Source organism: Myotis myotis, unplaced genomic scaffold (genome assembly GCF_014108235.1).
Source record: "Myotis myotis isolate mMyoMyo1 unplaced genomic scaffold, mMyoMyo1.p scaffold_m19_p_18, whole genome shotgun sequence".
NCBI lineage: Eukaryota > Metazoa > Chordata > Mammalia > Chiroptera > Vespertilionidae > Myotis > Myotis myotis.
In genome coordinates this window covers 30,968,980-30,990,878 of record NW_023416322.1, presented here as the reverse complement: position 1 = coordinate 30,990,878, position 21,899 = coordinate 30,968,980, and the positions used below count along the sequence as shown (strand labels likewise).

The following is a 21,899-nucleotide window of genomic DNA, read 5'->3' as shown; positions in this document are numbered from 1 at the left end:
GCAGTCCTTCAGCTTCCAATTCCAAGAGGTAAGTTAGTGGGGCCAGCACAGCTTCGGTGGAGCCCTCAGGTGCCTAGGGCCCAGAGGGAAGTCTGCTCAAAACTGCCCACAAATCACAGCGAGAGACCTTGCTCCGCCTCCTTAAAGCTTCTGCTGTGCAAAGTGAGGGACCTCACAGCTGAATCCTCTCTCCCTATCCTGCTGCCTGCGGGGGGCCCAGCCGGATGCCTTGATGGTCATTAGTTGGTTCCTTCTCTTTCCGGGCCCCAGCAGGTAGGGGTCTGTCTTTATTTTATCCATAAAGAGACTCAGGTCCACAGTGGGGAGACGGCGTGCCTGGAGCCACACAGCTGGCGAGTGGAGGAGTCACACACTCCCTCTCTACACTTCAGTGGCTCCTAGTTACCTTCAGAAGCGAGCTCCAAGCTCCCTAGCCGAGTATTTCCAGGGGCCCCAGGAAAGGCACCTCCTCTCAGGCTGAGCCTCACCCAAAGCCCTGAGGGACTCTGCTCTCTCCCGCTGCAGAACTGGGGCAGTTCCCAGAAAAGACATGCTCCCTCCCAATTCCATGCTCCAGCACATGCTCTCCTTCCTGTCTGCCCCCATAGAAAGGCTAATCCCTACTCGTCCTGTAAGATCCATACAAACAAGCAAACAAACAAAAAGATAGCCCCCAATAGGGATCTACCCTAAGAAAATAAACATGTGGGAAAAGGCATTTATTCAAAAGCAATCTTTTGATATCTAATTACTATCTATGACAGTAATAATGGTAATAACCTAAATGTTAAACAATGGGAAATGTTTAATAAATTATATTTCCCTATTTAGGGTGTACAAGTATAGCCACACGTGGGGGTTTGTTGCTTTGTTTTTGTTTGTTTGTTTGTTTGTTTGTTTTACCAGCCAAAGCCTTATGCAAGCTACTGTAAATCAGGGGCCCTCAACTGAAGTGCCATGGAGGACCGCGGTGACTCCCTGCTAGCGCTCCTGAATTGTCGGAAAACTCTACCCTTTGCTACAGCTGTGATTCTCACGTGAACATAATGTCTGGGCAGACGCACTGCTGAGCTAGACTGCATGGCACAACCTGACACACATGAAGAAACTAAGAAACCGTATGCATTTGCCAGGACCTGTGAACGTATGTAAGAGAGGATGACCAGGGCAGTGAATCGTTCTACTCAAACAGTGTCACAATGCGCATGTGATCAGTAAAGTAGTATAACGGCTATTCATGCAACTTCATCCTTTTGAGTGTGCTGCCAAAAATACTTACATACAAAAGAACACCATTCTATGCATTAGAGTTATGCCGTAGCAGATCACCCCCCAAATCTGGGGTTCTTTCTCACTCGTGTAACTAGACCAATAGAGGTGATTCAGGAACCCAGGCTCTTCCACCCCTTGAGCCTCGAAGTCTGACAGACAGGAAGAATGTGGAAAAGTCAGCTCTTAATCACCTTGGCCTGCAAGGGACACATATCACTTCCAGTCCCATTTGCTGGTGACTAGTTCCAGTCCCACCTAGGCGCAAGGGCTGCTAGGAATACATCCCCGGCCGAGCAGCCACTTCCCAAGGACACCTCTACACTGTGACGGGAAGAACACACATTTCTGGTGGGCAAGCTCACCTCTTTGCTGCAACCACAAACCCAAAAGAAATGAAAACCACAGGGTTATGGGTTTTGCTGCTATGCCAAATGGAGAAGTGGGCCTCGTTCATAGAACAATGCCTCCTGCTCCCGCGTTTGTACACTGGGATGTACCACAGGCATGGTGGAGAACTTGAATGCCACTTCCTCTTTGTGCCATTTGGTCTGCTCCTCTCTGTGCATCTCTCCTTCACCACCTGCCACCCCAGAGCTGGGCAGCTCTGGCTCAGGCGCCGGTCCCTGGTCTGATCAGTTGTCACCAGGGAAGCAGAGCTGTCACTGTGTGCGTGTGGTTTACGAGGCACACAACTGCTTCCTGCAGAAAGAACTTCCTGGGACTACTTCTCCCACAGAGAGATTATAGGCATGGCAGGTACTTGGGGCTTTATGCACCTACCAGTACTGTTGTGTATTGGTTGAATATGACTTCAAATACACTTGTTTATGACTTAGGGGAAGTTTTACTGTACTTGTTTATGGCAAAGACAGAAAAAGTTGTTTTGATGTAAGAATGAAGTCAGTCATGCCGCGATGTCATCATTCTTCATCTGTTGTGATAAGCAGTCAGCAGCCTCGTTGCTAAGGGGCCCCATGAGATTATGATAAGAACCAGTAGAGGAGCAACATTGGCAAAGGGACATTTACACTATAAATATTGAGTTTTCCCTGGTTGGTGTGGCTCAGTTCGCTGAGCAACCCGGGTGCTGATTAAAAAGTTCAATTCCCGGCCAGGGCACATGCCCAGGTTGCCAGTTTGATCCCCAGTTGGGGTACATGTGGAGGTGACCTATCGATGTTTCTCCCTGTCCCTTTCTCTCTCTCTCTCTCTCTCTCTCTCTCTCTCTCTCTCTCTCTCTCCAAAATCAATTTTAAAACACATAAAAATATTGAGAGTTTGTGACGACTATTTGAGATTTTCCCCATAGCAGCCTGTGAAAGAGATTCCCCTCCCCACCCCCACCCCTGCCACACACACACACACACACACACACACACACACACATACTGGTATCTTCATTCCTTAGTAATATGCTCTAGCAACATGAGACTTTTTCCCTGGCAGGTTGGTCACTGATTCTCCCAAGTGCCTCCTCTGGTAAGAAGGTACACCTCATATTCAATTTGGATTTCATTTCTTCACCTTCCCTTGCCTAGAACAACAGTGTGTTTAATTTGTGATTTGTTTGAAGTTGGGGGCTTACCTATATATATAAAAGCCTAAGCAACCATCCAACCATCCGACTGGTAGCCATGAATCACAATGACCACCAGGGGCAGACGCTCAACGCAGGAGCTGCTGAGCTGTAGTGACTTGGCAGCTGCAGTTCTTGGGTGACACACCAGGAACCAGAAAGGAGGGAGCCCCATTCCGAGGTGCATCACCTGAGAACCACCCTCTCGAAATCTGGGACCCCTCAGGGGATGTCGGAGAGCTGATCCCTTCAGGTCAGGCCGAGGGACTCCACTGGTGCAAAAATCCGTGCACCGGGCCTCTAGTTAAGAGGGATCTACCTTAAGAAAATATTATCCTGTATGCTATTGGTTTGTAAAATTATTATAATTCCCATGGCAAACCTGTGCTAAATAAATTACTGGCAGAGACAGAATTTACGCTGCCTCAACATAAAAAAAAAAGTACATAAAATGATCAAAAGCTGCATGAGGGTAGGAACAGGGTCCATACTGCTGACCATTTTCACCACTGTATCCTCAGCACTTAGCAGTGTTTCAGAAACTCAGGTCCCTTCCATCTTGTAGCACCAAAGCCACTAGGGCCTGGGAGTATGGCTAGAAGGCTGGAAAAGACAGAGAGAGAGCCCAGTGTAGTTGAATCATTATTTGTTGAATGGAAAGAAAAAAAAAAAAAGAGCTCTAGCCGGTTTGTCTCAGTGGATAGAGCATTGGCCCCCAGACTGATGGGTCCTGGGTTCATTTCCAGTCAAGGGCATGTACCTCAGTTGCAGGCTCATCCCTGGCCCTGTAAAGAGTGAGTGCGGAAGGCAACCAATCAATGTGTCTCTCTCACATTGATGTTTCTTTCTCTTTCTGTCTCTTTTCCTCCCTTCCACTCTCTCTAAAAATCAATGGAAAAATATCCTCAGGTGAGGATTAACCAAAAAAAAAAAAAGAGTAAATGAATGAACACTTATACATACTATTTAATGGCATGAAAATAGTCAAGATAAAGTATTATGAGACAAAATAAAATAGAATACATCATTTTAAAATCAGTGTGATCACAATTTAAGAATCACATCAAGCCCTGGCCGGTTTGGCTCAATGGATAGAGCATTGGCCTGAGGGCTGAAGGGTCCCGGGTTTGATTCTGGTCATAAGCAACTGTCCGACCTGGTAGCTATGACACGCAATGACATAGGCCGATGCTCAAACCATTGAGCCACACGGGCGGGGCTCCTATAGTGTTCTTTACCATTCACTGAACTCGTGGATTTTAATTGTTTGCGTATCTATCTTTCAACAAGACTTGAAGCTCTTTGAGAGAAGTGACTGAATCCCAAGGGCCCGGCACATACTAAGCATTCCAAAGGTTTGTGAATCAAATGAAGAAATAAAACAAGGACTATTCAGACTCAGGCGTTCTTATTCTAACTCCGGCTGCATTTTCCCTGGAACTAAAGGGATCCAGGACTCTCTCCACTCTTGACTGTAACCTGGGGCCTGGAAAGAACTCGGAAGCAACGGGAAGATTTGGAAGAACTGCTCCCCAGAATAGTCGGCACCAGGGTTGCAGGAATGAGAGTTGTGATCCGAGTGGGGATTTCCTGGCAAGAAAGAGCCCAGATGAGTCACATCGCAGCGCGTGAAGGGTTCCCTGAGTCTGCGCATTCCTTTGGGATCACTCACTCCTCCCAGGGCCTCCCTGGGGGACAAAGGAAAACCCAGGCCTGGACACTGGGCCCTTTTCCTCCAACAGCTGCGAGTAGTTTGCCTTTCACCCTAAACCACAAAATAAATGGAAGGGGGAGGGATATGCATCCGCTAGGAAACACTTAGGCTTTTCCCTACATTTCTTCCAGAAATTTCTTCCAAAGGGCGCTGAGGACCTAACAGGCCAGATGCAGGACAAAAAGGAAGCTTTGAAACAGGTTTTAGCGATATCAACAACTGTAGCTGAACTATCGACCCAGAGAAGCCATGCACGCTAAAAGGAATAAATCCCCCTCCACAAAGGGCTTGTAAGGCCCCCGGAGCTGACCAGACCCACGGCACCCTCCCTCCCCACCCGCGCGGGGCAGGCAGGGGGCTATGAGCTCGGCTCCTCCGAGAGATGCCCGCGGACCCGGGCGCAGACCCCGGGCGCAGACCGCGAGGACGCCCGGGACGGCCTTCCGCGGGCCCCTCCCTGCAGTGTCATCTAGAAAAGAATTCCTCGACCTGGTCGTGGGCCCGCGCGCCCCGCCCGCAGCACCGCGGGATCCTTTGATTTCCGCATTCACACTCTCTCTCCGCATTCACACTCTCTCTCCTCTCTCTCTCTCTCTAAAACCAAGCCCGAGAGCAAAGGCACAGCCGAGGGTGAGGAAGTCCTGAGACATTCCCGAGTACTCGCTTGGCGGCGGCGAAGTTTACGGTAATGTTGTCCCTGGGAACGGGCGGAGGCCACGAGCAGGGTCCCCACGCACCCTCAGGGCGAGGAGGGTGTGAGCGCTGCGCCCGGGGCGGAGGGGGGGCAGGAAGAGGCGGGAGGAGAGGGGCCGAGACACCCGCCCCGGCTCCTCCTGCTCCCCCACCCCCACCTACTAAGGCTCCCCGCGCGCGGCGCTCCGCTCACTGGCCGCGCGTCCCAGCAGCCTCCCAGCAGCCGACGATCCTGCCGCGCCTCCCGCCCAAGGTGAGTCCGGCCCGCCGCTCCCGGCTGTCCCTGACCCGGACCGGGCCCCGGCGCCCAGGGAAAGCCCCTGATCACCGCTCCGGCCCACCCGCCAGGCTTCGCGGGGTCTCCCAGCGCCTGGGAGGGAGGAAGGATGGGCCATGGTTGTCCGTGCTCTGGCCACACTCGGGGGAGGCGAGCAGCGCCCTGGCGCGACCCTCCCCAGATTCCGGCGGACCCGGGGAGGGGGCTCGCCCTTTATTACGGGAGGTCGGTGTTGGTGCCCCGGGGTCCGGGCTCTCCTCCCTTGCTTTACTCCCACTTGCCTACTTTCCCGCTGGTCTCCCCAGTTAAACGAACCCCTGCTTTTGGCCCCTTGTCTTGGCGGCATGCTTTTTTGTGGGCTCCAGCTGCGGGCTGACCTCTGTCCAGCTGTTCGAATCCTCCCCCGCCTGGGCCGCCAGAGCAGGCTCCGGAGGGCTGCGGTCGGCTGGGGAGGGCTGGGCAGGTTGGCAGCTGGCGGATACCCTTCCTAAGGGACACTCGGCCCCTGGCCCTGAGGCTTCAGGTTGTGCTTCCTGTTTGTCTGCTAGACGTGAAGGTTCTCACTGCTGAGGGAGGGAGGGAGGTCTATTTGATTTCTTTATAAAGCAGTTTTGCAGGGGGCGGGGGCGGGGAGAGGACTGTGTTAAGTGATTTCTCTACTGAAAGGGTTTCCCCATCTCGCTACCTCAATCAAACAAATGGAACTAAAAAGAAATAGGGAAAGAACAGTCTTGGCGAAGGACCTTCCAACCCAGATTAATCTGGCCCAGTGCAAATGAGAGAGATGTGCTGGATACCCGGTCACACTTGAACTTGGCCAAAAGAATAGCACCTCCTCCAGCCCTGGACCCTGCACTCTCCAGCCTCAGCTGGGCCCCACCTAACTGAAAACAGGACTTTGCCCGCTGGGTGGGTGTGGCAAGACCCGCTGAGGGCTGGGGGCCAAACCCTGCACAGCTTTAGGCCAGACTCTGGAATCCATTAAGCCCACCCACCCCCACCCCTTCTCTCTGTGGGGAGCTGGGAGCATTCTGCAGGGCGTGGCTAGCACAAAGGGCTCCAGGATTCTGCGAGTGGATGGAGGCCTGTGACTCAGCTCTGAGACCATGTGGGTGTGGCCCTGACGGTTCTGGCTACTCTCGGCAGATGGTTTGGACAGAACACTCCCTGAAGGGAAAGGGGAACTGTGCCATCTTAGAGGGCATTTTCCAAGAGGAAGTGAGTCACACCAGGACTGGCTGGCAATCTGAAGGAGAGAAGGGCTCTCTTAGTTGAACTATGGATGAAGGCAGCAATTAGATGGGCAAGGCCATCATGAGACCGCTGCTGGGTTATCTGCCTTACGCTTGTTGGCAGGCTGCGTCAGCTTCGCTGGGGAGGCAGCTTTTCTGTTCAGGGGCTTACAGTTGCAGAATTCCACTCCCCACCCCAGCATGCGCGCGCGCGCACACACACACACACACACACACACACACCCCTGCAGTCTGAGTTTCAACCTGCAGCAATGGATTTTTATATCCTGCACTTCAGGTGAGGCCAGGTTCATGGAAACACCCTCTCAAAGATCTTTGCCTCCAACGTGTTTCAGCAAATTGCAAAAGATAACGAACGCCAGGGGTTGGAGCAGGAATGAGTTCATAGAACTCATTTGAAATTTCTTCATCAATCCTGCCCCCACAGATTCCTGTCCAGTGTCTACTTAATCACCTCTTCTAAATGGTATATACCTTCCTCGACAGCCCAAAGCTACCTTCTTCACGGTCCCTGATCCACCATTTTGGAGTTTCTTATTCCAGTTCCTCAAATTTTTTTGAGAGTCCACTGGGCACAAAGCATCCTGATTTCTAGGTGATGGATGCCCTTCCCTGATGTTTCCTGCATACCACATCAGATGAGCCTTTTCCTCCCAGGTCTGGCTTCTGGCCAGCCTCCCAAGCAGCAACCTCAGTGAAAGCAGGCCTCGGCGGGGGCGGAGCTGAGACTGGGTGCCTCCCTACTTTCCACTGACAGTTCCAAAAAAATGTGACTTTTTAAGAGCACTACCCACTTGGTATGCCCTTGGCTACAGCCCAGTCTTTTAAAGTTGGGGAAAACAATGGAATCTTTTCAGGGCTATAATGTATAAATTAGCACTCAGAGTGCTGGGAAGGCTGGACTGCCGGAAGTTTTAGGATCTTTTTTAAGCTTTTCGTTTTCTTGGAAACGCAACAATTTGGGAATATTGCATCAAAAGCAACAAGAATGAATTACTTATTTCTGACAATGTTCAGCACTTCCTAGCCCTTCACTAAATAACTACCACCCAACCCGCCAGTGGATTTAATACCAGTTGTCACAATGGCTATTGTTTGACCGTTCAGGATGATTAAGGAATAGGAGATGGGTGTACACCATTGGGGTGAAGAAGGCTTCTGCCTTCTCTCTTCCTATTGGGTTGCACCTGGAACTTTTCCTTTGCTGCCCACTTTCTCGTTGGGCGAGTTTTATGTTTGGTGAATGGTTGGAGACACAGTCTGGTCCATTGCCCCAAGTCCCTTTTTCTTAATTTCCTTTGGGAATCAAGTTCAAGAATGTCTTCTGGGTTTAATTTTCAAAAAAAAAAAAAAAGGAGGGGGTTCTTTTCAAAATCTCTGAAGCAAAAGGAAGGAAACCTCAAACACATTTAGAATAACAGATGTTTGTTTTCAGTGACACCCTGCCAGTAATTTTCTGGGTGGGCTGTAAGAAAACGACAGTATGGATGAGCGAAGTAAATCAAACCTCTTGCTCTTTAGAAGGAGCTTTTGTAAAATTACGGACTAGACCTGGGCATGGGTCCAGAGCAAACATTTGGGATTGCTCAGGAGCAGGACTTCTGTAAGGAGGCCTCCTGCTTACCTGCTACTCCTGGGAGCATCGAAATTGACTTTATCATCAATTTCATTCTCACTGATTCGTAAGCAGCCTCTAATGGGGCAGAGGGCTAGCTACTGGGACCCTGCTCAAGGAGCCCACAATCTAGTGAGAAAAGACACAAACACAATTAACTACAGGTTATGACATCTTTTTAAATAGTATGCCATTAGCTGGGAAACTTCCCAAAGGCAAGCATTGTGGAGTGAGTGTGTGTATGTGTCTGTCTGTCTCTGACACATGACCAGGACATGCAAAGTGTAGGAGCTCCGGAAATGGAAAATCGAATTCTCTACATGTGTGGAGTCCAGAATCATTTCTTTAGAGAAAACTACACAGAGAGACTATGGACTTCCAAGCCTCCACTCTTAAAGACCTATTGTCCAGGCAAACAGGAAATACACAGATATCAGAATAAAATGATTCTATAAAAAAATGAGTGAACAATGAGGTAGTTACATCCCGTGGAGCTCACAGTGAGAGAGCAGAGCTGGAGAGGCATGAAGTAGAAATTGGGATGGACCCACACACGAGAGAAACACGAGAGTGCGAAGAGAAAGAGAAGTCACGTCTGGGTCTGACCAGACCTGTTTAGCAGGACGCATATTTTCCCTCTGCGTATGGAATGTGCTTTTCTCTGTACTCGACTGTCTCGCTCAGAGGCGGCCCCTCTTGGGCCCCTTTCCCGGCCCTTCCCAGCTCTCCTGTCCTGCCCAGCTTGAGCTACCAGGTTTGCAACCCAGACTTGGGTGATCACACCTGCCAAAGGGATTACTTGATTCATTCATTCCGTCATTTAGCAAACACTTATTTAGTGTTTCTGGATAGAACAGAATGATTCACAGTTCCTATCCCAGGTAGAGAGACAGGTGAACAAATAAATGAGTGTTTCAGATGCAGGAGGAGGTTGCCTGGGGCACAGAGAGGACCCTGCTGCCCCTTAGCCCCAGGCCCCAGGCCCTCCAGTGAAAAGTGTACCCAAGCTAGAAGCAAGAGTCCCACCCCCGACTGCATGAGGAGGTAAGAGGGGGTGGAGCATGAGGGTGGGGGATGGAAACCCCAGGTTCAAGTCCCTGAACTGCTGCTTTAGCAACCAACGGTCAGTGCTGCAGTCAGCCAGCCCCACCCTGCAGTCCGCCCCGCCCTGCAGTCGCCCCGCCCAAGATGGGAGGGCTGGCAGCGCTGACTCAGTGGGGCAACCGCTGCTCTTGGAAAGAGCTGCATGACCCATCCGCTACCAAGAGAACAGCTTTAATCATAACATGTCGGCCTTCCCCTCATTCTTACTGTGAAACCAATGCACTGGCTCTTCCTTCAAAACAGAGTTAACTGGTCCGTAGGCCTGGTCAGTGCCCTCTGGGGCCCAGGTTACTGAGGAGACAGCGGGCATCTCATCCGGTTTCCAAAGCTATTTTTACCTTCAGGACCTTACATCTCCTGGCTAGTCGCTGCTCTTCATTCTTGTGGCAAATGCAAGACAAATAGTCAGCCGGCTGCTGTATTTACAACCCATGTGCTGAACACACAGGAGAGAAAGAGAGGGGGGAGGGGTCCAGTGGGGCAGGGATGTGGCTTCAGAGAGGAATGCTCTGCTCTGTTCCTTCGTGAGGAGCACAGATGAGGAGGGGGTGGGATTGGGGCCTGAAACCTCAGTGCTGACTAAGAGCAGACTGCCCTCACCCTCTTGAGGAAGATATTCAAGGGTGGCCAAAATTTCCTCAGCTTCCCACCCGTTTCTCTCAGAAGTTCCTACATTCACCTGGCTCCTAGTTGAGGGCTCCTTACTCTGGCTTTGCAGGGCACTTTCCTTCTGCTCTGCCCTGTGAGGAAAGGGAACCGGGTGTCCCACAGCCCGTTCCAATTTCTGGGATCTTTGGGAATTCGTCATGAAGGGCTCTGTGCCCTACACTCTGTCCTCTACTGTTTCTGAGCTTGGGCACAGGTATTTTTAAACCTTTCCTGAGTTATTTCAGAACTGGAATGGGATCCCACATCCTTCTCCCCTAGGTGACTCACTCAGTTGAGTCTGAAGTTGCTGGCCTTCAAGAACTAAGTCAGCCCACGGCCATCTGAAGCCGTAGGGGAGATGGGGACGAGCCAGACCCGACTGCGTAGGAATAGAGGGGAAAGGGTGTGTTTGGTCCCGTGGAATTCATCTCACAGCGGACCTTGAGCATTAATTTGCTGCTCTCTCCAAGAGAACCGCCTTCCAGATGAATCATGCCCCAGTCTGGTTTATAGCACTCGTTAGAGTAGCACATTCTTTGGCATGCTGGTTCACGTACTTTTCTGGGTATTGAGGGGTAGAATTTACTATTCTTAAGTGTAATTGCTCAATCATCATGTTCACCAACCCCACCTTCTCCTCTGTAAAAGATAGCGTTTAGGGGTCTGTTTTGAAAACACACCTGTCAGCAGCAGAAACCAGACCAAAAAGCCTTTCTCAGGTTCCTATTGGCCACTCTCTAGCAAGGGAAGGTGCGAGCCTCTCCTTCAACGTGTGCGCAGAACCTGTTCTTGTGTTTTGTTGTTGCTGTTTTAGGGAACGGTATGTAACAGCCTCCATTCAAGTTCACCTGTTTCCTATCCAGTAGTGACGTTAGGTGATGTTAGCCAGCTCTATTCTGGCCAAAGCATTCCTTCCAATGAAGTCAAAATCCATTGAGCTTCTAGCAAGTACTAAACACTGGGTCTTAATGAGACACGTACCCCCCAGATCATTATACCTGAAGATAATCTGACATGTTTTCTTTCTTTTAAACTCTTCATGGTGAAAGCTCTTGCTCTCCCACTGCACCCCAGACTGTGAAAGTAACTTTTCTGTTCTTGCTGCCCAAAATATATCAGGTCCCCAAAGGGGTTAGGATATACTGTTACTTCTTCTCAAGGAACTAGATAATGAACTTTGGGTAGCTATTATTCAGGTAGGACAACTGCATTTACTACCAAAGATGCAAATAAATGTCTTCATTACAATCACTAACAAGTTCAAAGCTTTAGTAGAGAATACATACCCAGCAGGTCAAATTCATTCGTAAGCAGATTTCTAAGCCTTAGGATTAGACCGAACCAGGTTACCAGTTGTGCGTGGAGGGCTGAGGTTGCCCTACTCACCAGGCTTGACTGTGTGGGTTGTTGGTATTCCACCATATCTGAGAGTCCCATTTACCAGCGCCAAGAGAAATGATGAAACATATATTCTTTCAATAGGTGCTTTGTCCATTAAGAAGAGGGATACTGATCTCGCCTTTCCAAATGATTAGAGGTCTTACTTGTCACTCCGTGATTTATGCAGAATTCGCGGGTAACTAGATGAATCCCTCATTCAGAGCATCAATACCTGTGGTGCCTATTTCCATCAGCAGGAGGCCCAAAACCAGGGGTGAATTGGTTCTTAGACTTACTGAATTTTGCAGCTGGAAAGAATCAAGTGAATGATCTAATCACCCTCCTTCCAATTATTCTCAAAAGATTGGCAATACTTACAGCTTAAAAGTTAATGTAGCCCTGGCTGGTGTTGCTCGGTTGCTTGGGCGTCATCCCGTGCACCAAAGGGTTGCTGGTTCAATTCCCAGTCTGGGCACATGCCCAGGTTGTGGGCTCGCTCCCCTGTGTGTGTGTGTGGGGGGGGGGGGGGCGGTGAGAAGGGGGGGTGCAGAAGGCAGTCAATCTATCTGTCTCTCTCACATCGATATTTCTCTCTCTCCCTCTCCCTTCCTCTCTCTCTAAAAACCTATTTTAAAAAAACTTTTTTTAAAAAAAGTTAGTGTAAACTCTGTTTCTTTACATCCTTTAATATGTTTCAACAGACCTCACCAAAATGCCGTCTCAAATGGAACACGCCATGGAAACCATGATGTTCACGTTTCATAAGTTTGCTGGGGATAAAGGCTACTTAACAAAGGAGGACCTAAGAGTACTCATGGAAAAGGAGTTCCCTGGATTTTTGGAAGTAAGTATTGAAAGGCTCAGAAAGAACCAGACGTGAAGTTCTAGGCCCTGGTTCCTTTCCCTTCTTTTTTCCACCCCTTCCCTGTGGAGGTCCCTATTAGAAAGGTGTTTTCACTCACTTATTTATTGAACATTATTGAGTGTCTACTGTTTATAAGCTACTGTGGGGGGAACAAGGTAAAGAAGACACAGCCCCTGCCCCCAAGGAGCTTACAATGGGAAGTGAAACAAGACTGCACACAAATAACTATAATATGAGGTGTTTGCTAGAAAGAGTCATCTGCATCCATTGAGTTGCAGGAAAGCCTTTCACCAGGACCACCAGCAAGGCTACCCGGTTGCCCTCAGGTCCATAAACCCGGCATTGGAGATGCCACCTGGTCACATTCACTTTGAGCAACCTGAATCGTCCTTCTTAAATCCCTTCAGATAAAGGCTTTTAAAACTTTTTCCCAATTCTAAACTCAAGAAATGGTGCCACGCATCTGCTGAGAGCCAAGCATCACTCCAGAAATCATTGCTTTTCTACTGAAAATGCTCTGAGAACACAGGAGCACAGCTTGAGTTTATATCTCACCTTCGTCAGACTGAGGGATGGTGCAGACAGGAAGAGGACTCTGCCATCAGCTCAGATGCATCACTCAGGGCATTAGGCCATGAGGCACAGCTGTCCTGTTACATTGCGGGCCCTCAAGAGAGTTGCTGCATTTCACTGAAGGTGAAACATTGCTTGACAAAATATTAGATGAAAATGCAAGTCCTTTCCCTGCCACAACTGGAGTCACTTGAAAGGATCATTACTGAGCGTGGTGTGGAATAATGCATTAGCCTCTACAAGGCGAAGGGAGATAATAGTAAAAGGCCTCTTGTCCTCTGCCTGGACAATACCACATTAGTCAAGCCCCTGACTCCTGACCCAGTAAATGCAGGGTTTTGTAGCACACTGTGATTTACATGTCAATACCAGTTAAATAAACAGATATAAATGGCCTAACTAGTCTCTCAGAGCTGCAGTTACCACAATGCTATCCCAGAATGGGTTAGGATGCACTGTTGCTCTGCTTTTGAACAGTCCTATGCTATACCCCAGGCCAGGAGTTAGTTAACACTGGGCAGGCGGCTTTAGATGGTTGGGCCTCAGTTCCCTCCTCTGTGAAAGGAGAGGGCTGGATGTAATTATCTCCAAGGTCAGTTTCACTTGCAGAGATTCTTCTAGGCAGCCATAAAATACAAGGACAAAATATGTCTACTGTAAGCCCGCCCATCACGTGAACAAAGGCATTCTCAGTGCACTAAATACTCATTAGTCGTGTTGTTGCATAAGTTAGAAGTCGGGATAAATATCACATGAGATACAGACCCTTCCTCCCTAAAGGCTTTCTGGCATGAGACACATCAAGGGTGTATGTAGCACCAAGTACTGAACATGCCGTGTAATTTATGCCAGGCATGAAGTCATAATGCCAGACACACCCACACTCGCTGCATTCACAGAGCATTTGGTTTCTAAAGTTGACTCCTCTGTCATCCAAACTGACTCCTTCTGACCACAGCCAGGAAGCTGGGGGTGGGGCCAGAATTGACTGAAACCCACCGAAAGTAGAGGTGGCTGCATGGAGCAGGTTTAGATGCTTGCTTAGGGTAGGAGTTGGCAGTGCGTGTGTAGGAAATGCCGCTGCTTTGCCTTAGGGGTTTTTGAGTGCAATTTGTAAACATCCAGCCCAGTCGAGACACTGAGTGTCCATTGCCCTCTCAGGTATACAATCAGTGCAATTCATGCTTTACTGGAACCTTTTACCCTTCTCAGAGGCCTTATTTCCCTCTCTGTTTGACGGCATGGATCCTATAGGAGAGAACACAAGTTCTTATTTCTAACCATCATCACTCCAAAAAGGAGTGATCAAGCCAGTCACCATGGAAGCAAGGTGGAAGAAAAAGCAAAAAGGATCTTGCCTGCCCACCTCAGTTCCACACATTCATAGCAGACATTGAGAGTCCTGGGGAGTTTATGACTCCGTCACACATATTCCTTTTGAAGGGATCCAATGAAGAGTATAGGATGGCATAGATTTACCAACTCATTAAGAATGGAAGCCATGGTAGAGACCCTCTAAGTCCAGCCTCCTCCATTCATAGTTGATACATGAAGGCTCGCTAAGAGTGACTTACTCAAGGTTACGTGGCTAATAGGATATGAAGCCACACAAGGTTGGCCCGCCCTCTGCTGAGAAATGAGGGCAATCTACCTATCTTCTCCAAACCTAGCACACCATATGACATCATTAGCACCTCCTTAAAATCCATAGAACAGTGATCTGAAACTTACTCCCTAAATAATCTTATGAGATCTTTTCCTTAGAGTTTTATATTTAAAGGACTTGGCTATCAGGAATAAAAGTTGGTTAAGAGGATGTAAGTTTAAACTACAAAATGGGGGAGTTTCAGGTGTTTCTTAGGCAAAATCTCGTGATTTTAAAAATTGTGGGAATAATTCAACTGGAAGCAAAACAAGTCAGAAAGCCATGCTGGTTCTAATTGGCAAGAGCAATGGATTGAGAATTAGGAGGCTTGGGTCTACCTTCTCTTGGCACAGAACAAGCCATTTCTAAGGTCCCTATCATTATATAAAAAAAATGCCATGGAAACCTCTTTCCTAGTTTAAAGTAAATTTAAACAATTTACTGAAATGCTCTCTCAAGACAGCAAAATCCATTTAGATGATCTCCAAAGATCACTTATAACCTAAAACAAGAATTCTGATCATTGAGAGATTATATACTTGGTTGTCAGCAGTCCAAATCAAAGTTAGTCATTGAAGACACTGACTGGTCTTTCTTACCTTTGTTTTTGTTTTTCAGAATCAAAAAGACCCTCTGGCTGTAGACAAAATAATGAAGGACCTGGACCAGTGCCGAGACGGCAGAGTTGGCTTCCAGAGCTTCTTTTCGCTAATTGCTGGGCTCACCATCGCATGCAATGACTATTTCGTAGTACACATGAAGCAGAAGGGAAGGAAGTGAGCAGTTACTTTGCCCTGATAAGAGTTCTCCCAATGGGTCCCTTAAGGAATATGTGCCCCACAGCTTCCCTCTGTCTAAGAATTTCATGAGCAGATTGGGACCCTTAAAAAAATGTACAAATAAAATCCCACCCCCATTGAACAAGAGAAAGAAAAGCCAATAAAGCCAGATAAGCTTTTGATTTTTATATTGCTTGTATCCTCTTGCCCCCCCCCAATAAACACGTTTTTTTTTAGTTCCTAATTTGAGGCAGAATGTTTACTTCTTCAGAAATGCTTGTTCCCTACTTCATTTCAAAGAAAACAAAACAAGCCCGGCTGATGTGGCTCAGTGGTTGAGCATTGACCCATGAACCAGGAGGTCACAATTCCTGGTTAGGGGACATGCCCGGGTTGTGGGCTCAATCTCCAGGAGGGGGCTTGCAGGAGGCAGCTGATCAATGATTCTCTCTCATCATTGATGTTGCTACCTCTCTCTTCTCTCCCTTCCTCTCTCTCTGAAATCAATAAAAACATATTTTTTTAAAACATTTTTTAAAAAACACCGGAATGCCCTTGGGCAGCCAGCACACTGCAAAGCTCTTGCCATAGAACCACCAAAGTGGGAGAACACTACCCAGCCGGCTTGGAATCTAACTTCTCTCAGTGATCTGCCTTTGTAGCTATGTCTAGACGAAGGACCAAAACTCCAAGGATGAAGAGAAGGCACTTCAGGAATATATTCTAATTTTACAGTTAGTGAGCACAGCCTTGCCCTGGTACATGCGTGCCTTTCCAACCAGCACTTTGGATGCCTGAGGTGTCTGAGACCATTTTTCAGAGCAAAGTGTCAGTAAACTCTAGAGTAAAAATAAGTCCATAAGGCAACTAAAGAAACAAAGAGTCTAGTATGATGCTTTAATAACAACATCACGTTGACATTTATTGAGTTGTCATGAAATGTCAGGAAATAGACTAGCATGACTTAGATCGTGGGGTAGTGCTTTTTTTGTTGAAGTGCTAGGGCTGATGTCTTGATAAAGAGCAAACTTTCTCCCAGCCCTTTCTGTGCCTGTCTACAAGCTTCAGCATATCTGCATTATGTGCTAGGTGCTTATTAATATTACAATACTCGTTTTATAGAGAGGATGTATGAATTGGCACATGAAATTGTTCCAATAAAATAGGTCAATGAAGATGGAAACATTTATTTTTATGATTGGACACATCAACATAATTCTTGGGAAAAGTCCAGCATAAGGTCATCTACCATCACATGGGAAAGCATGCAAAGGGGAACAGGATAGTCCAAAACTAGCTTTGGGGAAAATACATCCAATAAAATTAAGGTTAAAGATAAAATTCCAACAATTTAATTTTGCCCATCAAATGAACAAAACAACTCAGCTTTGCAGTCTATGGGATTCTATTAACAGGTTTATAATGGAGAGGAATTTATTACAAGATATTAAGTGGAAAAGGGAAGTTGGCTAGCTAAAGACACTAAGTCCAGAATCGACTCCCAAATCCATGCCATAGAACTGAGCTGTTGAGGGAGCTGCTGGCTCAGGAAGCTGCCTGCTGAACTAGGAAACCATTGCCACAGCTGGCAACTTCCGAACCATACGACCCACAGCCACACTAGCAAATACAAATACCCATGTTCCTGCACCTTTCTACACTGGATTTGGCTCCCACATCCAAGTCTCAAGAAAGTGCATCAAGCCCGGCCTGCATGGTGTGGGTCACCAGTTGAGCACTGACCTATAAACCAGGAATCACGGTTCGATTCCCACTCAGGCCACATGCCCAGGTTTCGGGCTTGATCCCCAGTGTGGGGCATGCAGGAGGCAGCCAATCAGTGATTCTCATCATTGATGTTTCTATCTATCTCTCCCTCTCTCTGAAATCAATAAAAATGTATACTAAAAAAAAAAAAAAGAAAGTGCATCAAATTAGCAGAATCTCAGTTACATCAAAACCCTAACTGCATAGGAGTCTGGGAAATGAAGTTGTACATTTTCCAACCCCTGCACACGAGGAGCTGGATGCTGATCCACCATATCCATAGTGATGATTGCTAGTTCTAAGGGAAGTCTTCCAACCTGTAGGTTAAAGAAACTATGATCTCTAAGGACAGGAGGCTCTAAAAGACAACCTCTGACAGCTACAGGGAACAGGGATGCAAACTGGCCCATTGCAACAAGGCAAACCATCTCTCTGTTCATGAGCACGTGTACCAGTCAGATTTACCCCTTCCATTTACACCATTTGCCTCCTGGGGCAACTGTGTTCACTGGATATTATAAAAGTGGTGTTCAGTTCACAAATGAGCAGGTGAAATTGTAACACCAAGATATTAAGGGTTCAGATGTCCCCAAATCCATAGCAAGCTTTCATACTCCAAGCCTCTTTACCTGACAACAAAAGAACCATCCCAGAGAGAGGGCCCTGGAGGGAGGGGAGGGAAAGTATCAATTCATTTTCACAATCGGTATGCAGATTTGAAAAAATCCTAAAGCTATGTGTTATATCCAGAAGATGACCCCAGTCACTGGCATTTAAAAAGATGTCCGATGCCAGGGAATCATCAAGGTCACACATCATTGTGGGGGGCGGGGAGAGGGGGCGGGGAGGGGAAAAGGCACTGGGAGAGAAAGGAGAATAACATGCTTTCTTCACTTTAGCCTCTTCTCAAAACATTCAGTAGGGAGCTAGTACAAGAAAAATAAAAATGGCATTTATGACTTGAAATCCTACATGGCTCTCCATGCCCACGCAATGCAGAGATCCCACAGTCTGACCTGCTGAAATAGCCGTCTAGCTTTCAGGGGTTGCAGACTAATAGCTCCCAGAGGGCAAAGCTGTAATTATGCCAACAGCCATCAAGAGGAACCATCTGGAAAATTCCACTCATTCTGCTACATGGCTGAGTTGTGGCTGCAGATCCCGCCCCTCTCCACACCCAGTTACGAAGGAAAAATGAATAGTAGTGCAGAAAGTCAGTTTCCAGCATGCTGCAGAGCTGACCCTGAAAAATACATTTCTTTCTTGGATCCATTCCCTTGTCCAAATCCCTTGATCATGAGCCAACTGCCTGTGATTTGATGCTTTTCTACCCAACTCATCTCAGTGGGAGAACAAAGGTAAGTATATACACCTCTCTCTCTCATGATTTGACCAATTTGAAGATGGTTGTTCCAGTAACTTCTCCAGTTTTTAACCCCAGAGGGGTAGTTGTGAATAGAAATTCATTTATGAGGGCTACTATGTGAATGACACCAAGCACAGTTTTGTGGGGGATATAAAAAAACAGATGCCATCCAGCCGACGTGGCTCAGTGGTTGAGCGTTAACCTATGAACCAGAAGGTCACAGCTGGTCAGGGCATATGCCTGGGTGTGGACTTGATCCCAATGTGGGGCGGGCAGGAGGCAGCCAATCAATGACTCTCTCTCATCTTCGATGTTTCTGTCTCTCTCTCCCTCTCCCTTCCTCTCTGAAATCAATTTTTAAAAAAGTAACAGGACTCAATGACTAATTAAAAATGGATGGAAAATATAAGTATTAGACGCACTTCAAAATCTATGCAAGCCTGACTCCTAGGGCTGGGTTGGCAGACTTCCAAAAGACGCTTGACTGCAATGAGTCATTATATACAAGGATTTGCCTAAGCCAAATCCTGCCTCTCATCTATTAGCCCACAGACCTTGCATATTCCCTCTGGGATCTTTTGGCAACACTACGGGTCAGGCATGTGACCTTGGCCATGCCTGTGGCCTCCACTTATACTTCATGGGCCAGGTTTTTGCTTCATTCCCTGCTCCACTAGCCTCCAGCTCTCAGTCTGGTCGAGGTTTGCTTTCTCAGCATTAACAACTCATCACAGTGAGACAGGAAGAGGGAGAAATCAAAGGAGCTGGGTGAGTGGACAGAGATTTCGAGGTCCACTAACAAGAACACAAAAATTGAAGGAGAGGTTTGTGGAACACCATGATGAGGACACTTGGGGGATAGTTGGTACAGCAGATAATGTCCAGGTCTGGAGTCAAGCAGACCTGTGCTCAACTTTATGAAGTATTGACAGGAATAGATAATATCTATTGCCCATTTTTCTATTGGCCAGGCATTCTGCTGAGCTCTTAAAGTGTCTTATCTCATTTAATTCTCACAACCACTCTTTGAGTTGAGTACTGTATTCTTATTGTCCCCATATTACAAATGAAGAAACGGAGCTGTCGAGAGGTTAAGTAATTTGTCCAAAGTCACATTGCTTTTGAAGCGATAGAGCTGTGAGTCATATCCAGGTCTGACTCAAAAGTCTATGCCTTTAGTCAAATAACTAAATTGAGTAGACAGGAAAGAAGTCACAAAATCAGATTATCCTAATCAGAGGCCAACAGTCCGAACCCGTTGTTTAAGAGCACAGACTCAGAAACCAAACTTTCTGGGTTCAAGTTCTGGCTTTGCTATTTACATGCTGTGTGGCCTTGAGCAAGTTACTCAGACTCTCAGTGACTGTTTTCTCCTATGTAAAATGGAGACAATAATAGAACCACCTCATAAGTTTGCTCTAGGATTGCTAATATATCTAGAATAATGCTTATACAGAGTTAGCACCAAGTAAATATTGACTATTAATAGTCCTACAACTTTCTATCAATTTAAGTTTAGGAAGTTGAAAGGAAAAAGACAAAATCCCGGTAGGTTATATGCCAGGGGATATTACAAAGCCTCACAATTCATCTGCCAACCAGCAGGTCCCTCCATACCTCCAAACTACATGAAGCAATGTTTTGTTGAAAGAGCAAGAGCTTTGGAGTCAGAAAGACTTGAGTTTAATTCTTACTTCACTCCTATTCTGTGGCCTTAGACAAGGTACTTAACCTTTTGGGGCCTCAGTTTTCTCATTTGTAACACAGACCCAATTATCCATGTGGCAGGATTGCTGGGAGGAATAAGGAGATAATTATACAAAATATGCATGTTGGTGCTTCTCACCCACACACAGAGACAGAAGTGAGTTTGTTTATTCTAGCAAAATCTTGCTTGGGAAGAGAAGTCAGACCTTTGGTACTGAGTTAGTCAAACATTAATGAAGGGCAGCCTCTTTTACTACATCTCTAGCAAATGGCACCACATGTTTCTTCCAATAAATCTTTTCCCAATCTGGCTTATGAAGTCATAAACAGGGACACAACTAAATTTCAGTCACTTTTAGGCCACTTCCTATGGGGAACCTAAGCTTTTAAAATATTGCAGGTAAATGAGCATTAGAGCTGGGGTTCAGAGCAACTTTGAAACTGGGTATTTCCTGGGTTCTTCTTTGTGAATTTGAGCAAGTTTCATTCAACATTTCTGGTTTTTCACCATTTACATCACTTGGAATTTAGGAAAAACAATTTCCAGCCCAGAGATGTTTATAAAGATTACATAACATAATAAATAACCTACATTGATTCTTTCCTGCTTTTTTTTAAAGTTTCATTTTATTTATCTTTTGTTAATCCTCACCCGATGGGGTATTTCTCCATTGACTTTTTACACAGCGGGGAAGGAAGGGGAAGACAGAGAGAGAGAGAACCATTAATGTGAAAGAGACACATCGGTTGGTTGCCTTCCGCACACACCCTGACCAGGGCCAGAGACTTAGCCTGCAACCTATGTACATGCCCTTGACCAGAATGGAACCCAGGACCCTCAGTCCACAGGCCGATGCTCTATCCACTGAGCCAACCCGGCTAGGGCTACTGCTTTTCTTTTATTAAAATGGACTATACAGCCCTTGCTGGTGTGTCTCAGTTGGTTGGGCGTCATCCTGTGCACCATAAGGTTGTCGGTTCGGTTTGTTTCTTGGTCAGGACACGTGCCTGGGTTGCCAGCTCAATGTCTGGGGGGCGTGTAGGAGGCAGTTGATTGATATTTCCTTCTCACTTGGATGTTTCTCTCTCTCTCTCTCTCTCTCTCTCTCTCTCTCTCTCTCTCTGCCTCTCCCTTTTTCTCTCTAAAAATCAATAAACTATTCTTTTTTAAAAATGGACAATACATTAAAGAGATCATACACCATGGTTAAGTGGGATTTATTTCTGCGATGCAAGGTTAGTTCAATACCTGCAAATCAATTAATGTGATACACCACATAAACAAAATGAAGGATAAAAAGTATATGATCATATCAATAGATGCAGAAAAAGCATTTGACAAAATGTAGCACCCTACAGCTGATATCACACTTAATGGTGAAAAACTAGCAGCTCTTCCACTGAGAACAGGAATAAGGCAAGGATGTACCCTCTTACCACTGCTTTTCAACATCATACTGGAAGTCCTAACTAATGCAATAGGACAAGGAAATAAAAGGTATGCAGATTAGGAAAGAAGAAATAAAACTGTCTTGGTTCACAGATGACATGATAATCTATGCAGAAAATCCAAAGGAATTAACAAACAAAAACAAAATACTCTGAAATTAACAAGTAATTACAGGAAGGTTGCAGGATACAGATTAATATACAAAGGATTTGAAA

At 46.8% G+C, this 21,899-nt stretch overlaps 1 protein-coding gene across 2 annotated transcripts; it reads left to right on the top strand.

Annotated features, from left to right (window-relative positions):
• The first annotated feature begins 5,107 nt into the window (after nucleotides 1–5,107).
• On the top strand, nucleotides 5,108–15,635 carry S100A10 (S100 calcium binding protein A10). Of its 2 annotated transcripts, none has more exons than XM_036343104.1 (3): nucleotides 5,108–5,247; nucleotides 12,234–12,376; nucleotides 15,234–15,635. In XM_036343104.1, exons 2-3 carry the CDS (start codon nucleotides 12,245–12,247, stop codon nucleotides 15,393–15,395), a joined length of 294 nt encoding a protein of 97 aa, XP_036198997.1. In that variant the 5' UTR covers nucleotides 5,108–5,247; nucleotides 12,234–12,244; the 3' UTR covers nucleotides 15,396–15,635. The 2 variants fall into 2 exon arrangements, with proteins under 2 accessions (XP_036198997.1, XP_036198995.1); XM_036343102.1 differs by lacking the exon at nucleotides 5,108–5,247 and adding an exon at nucleotides 5,349–5,508.
• Nucleotides 15,636–21,899: the final 6,264 nt, after the last annotated feature.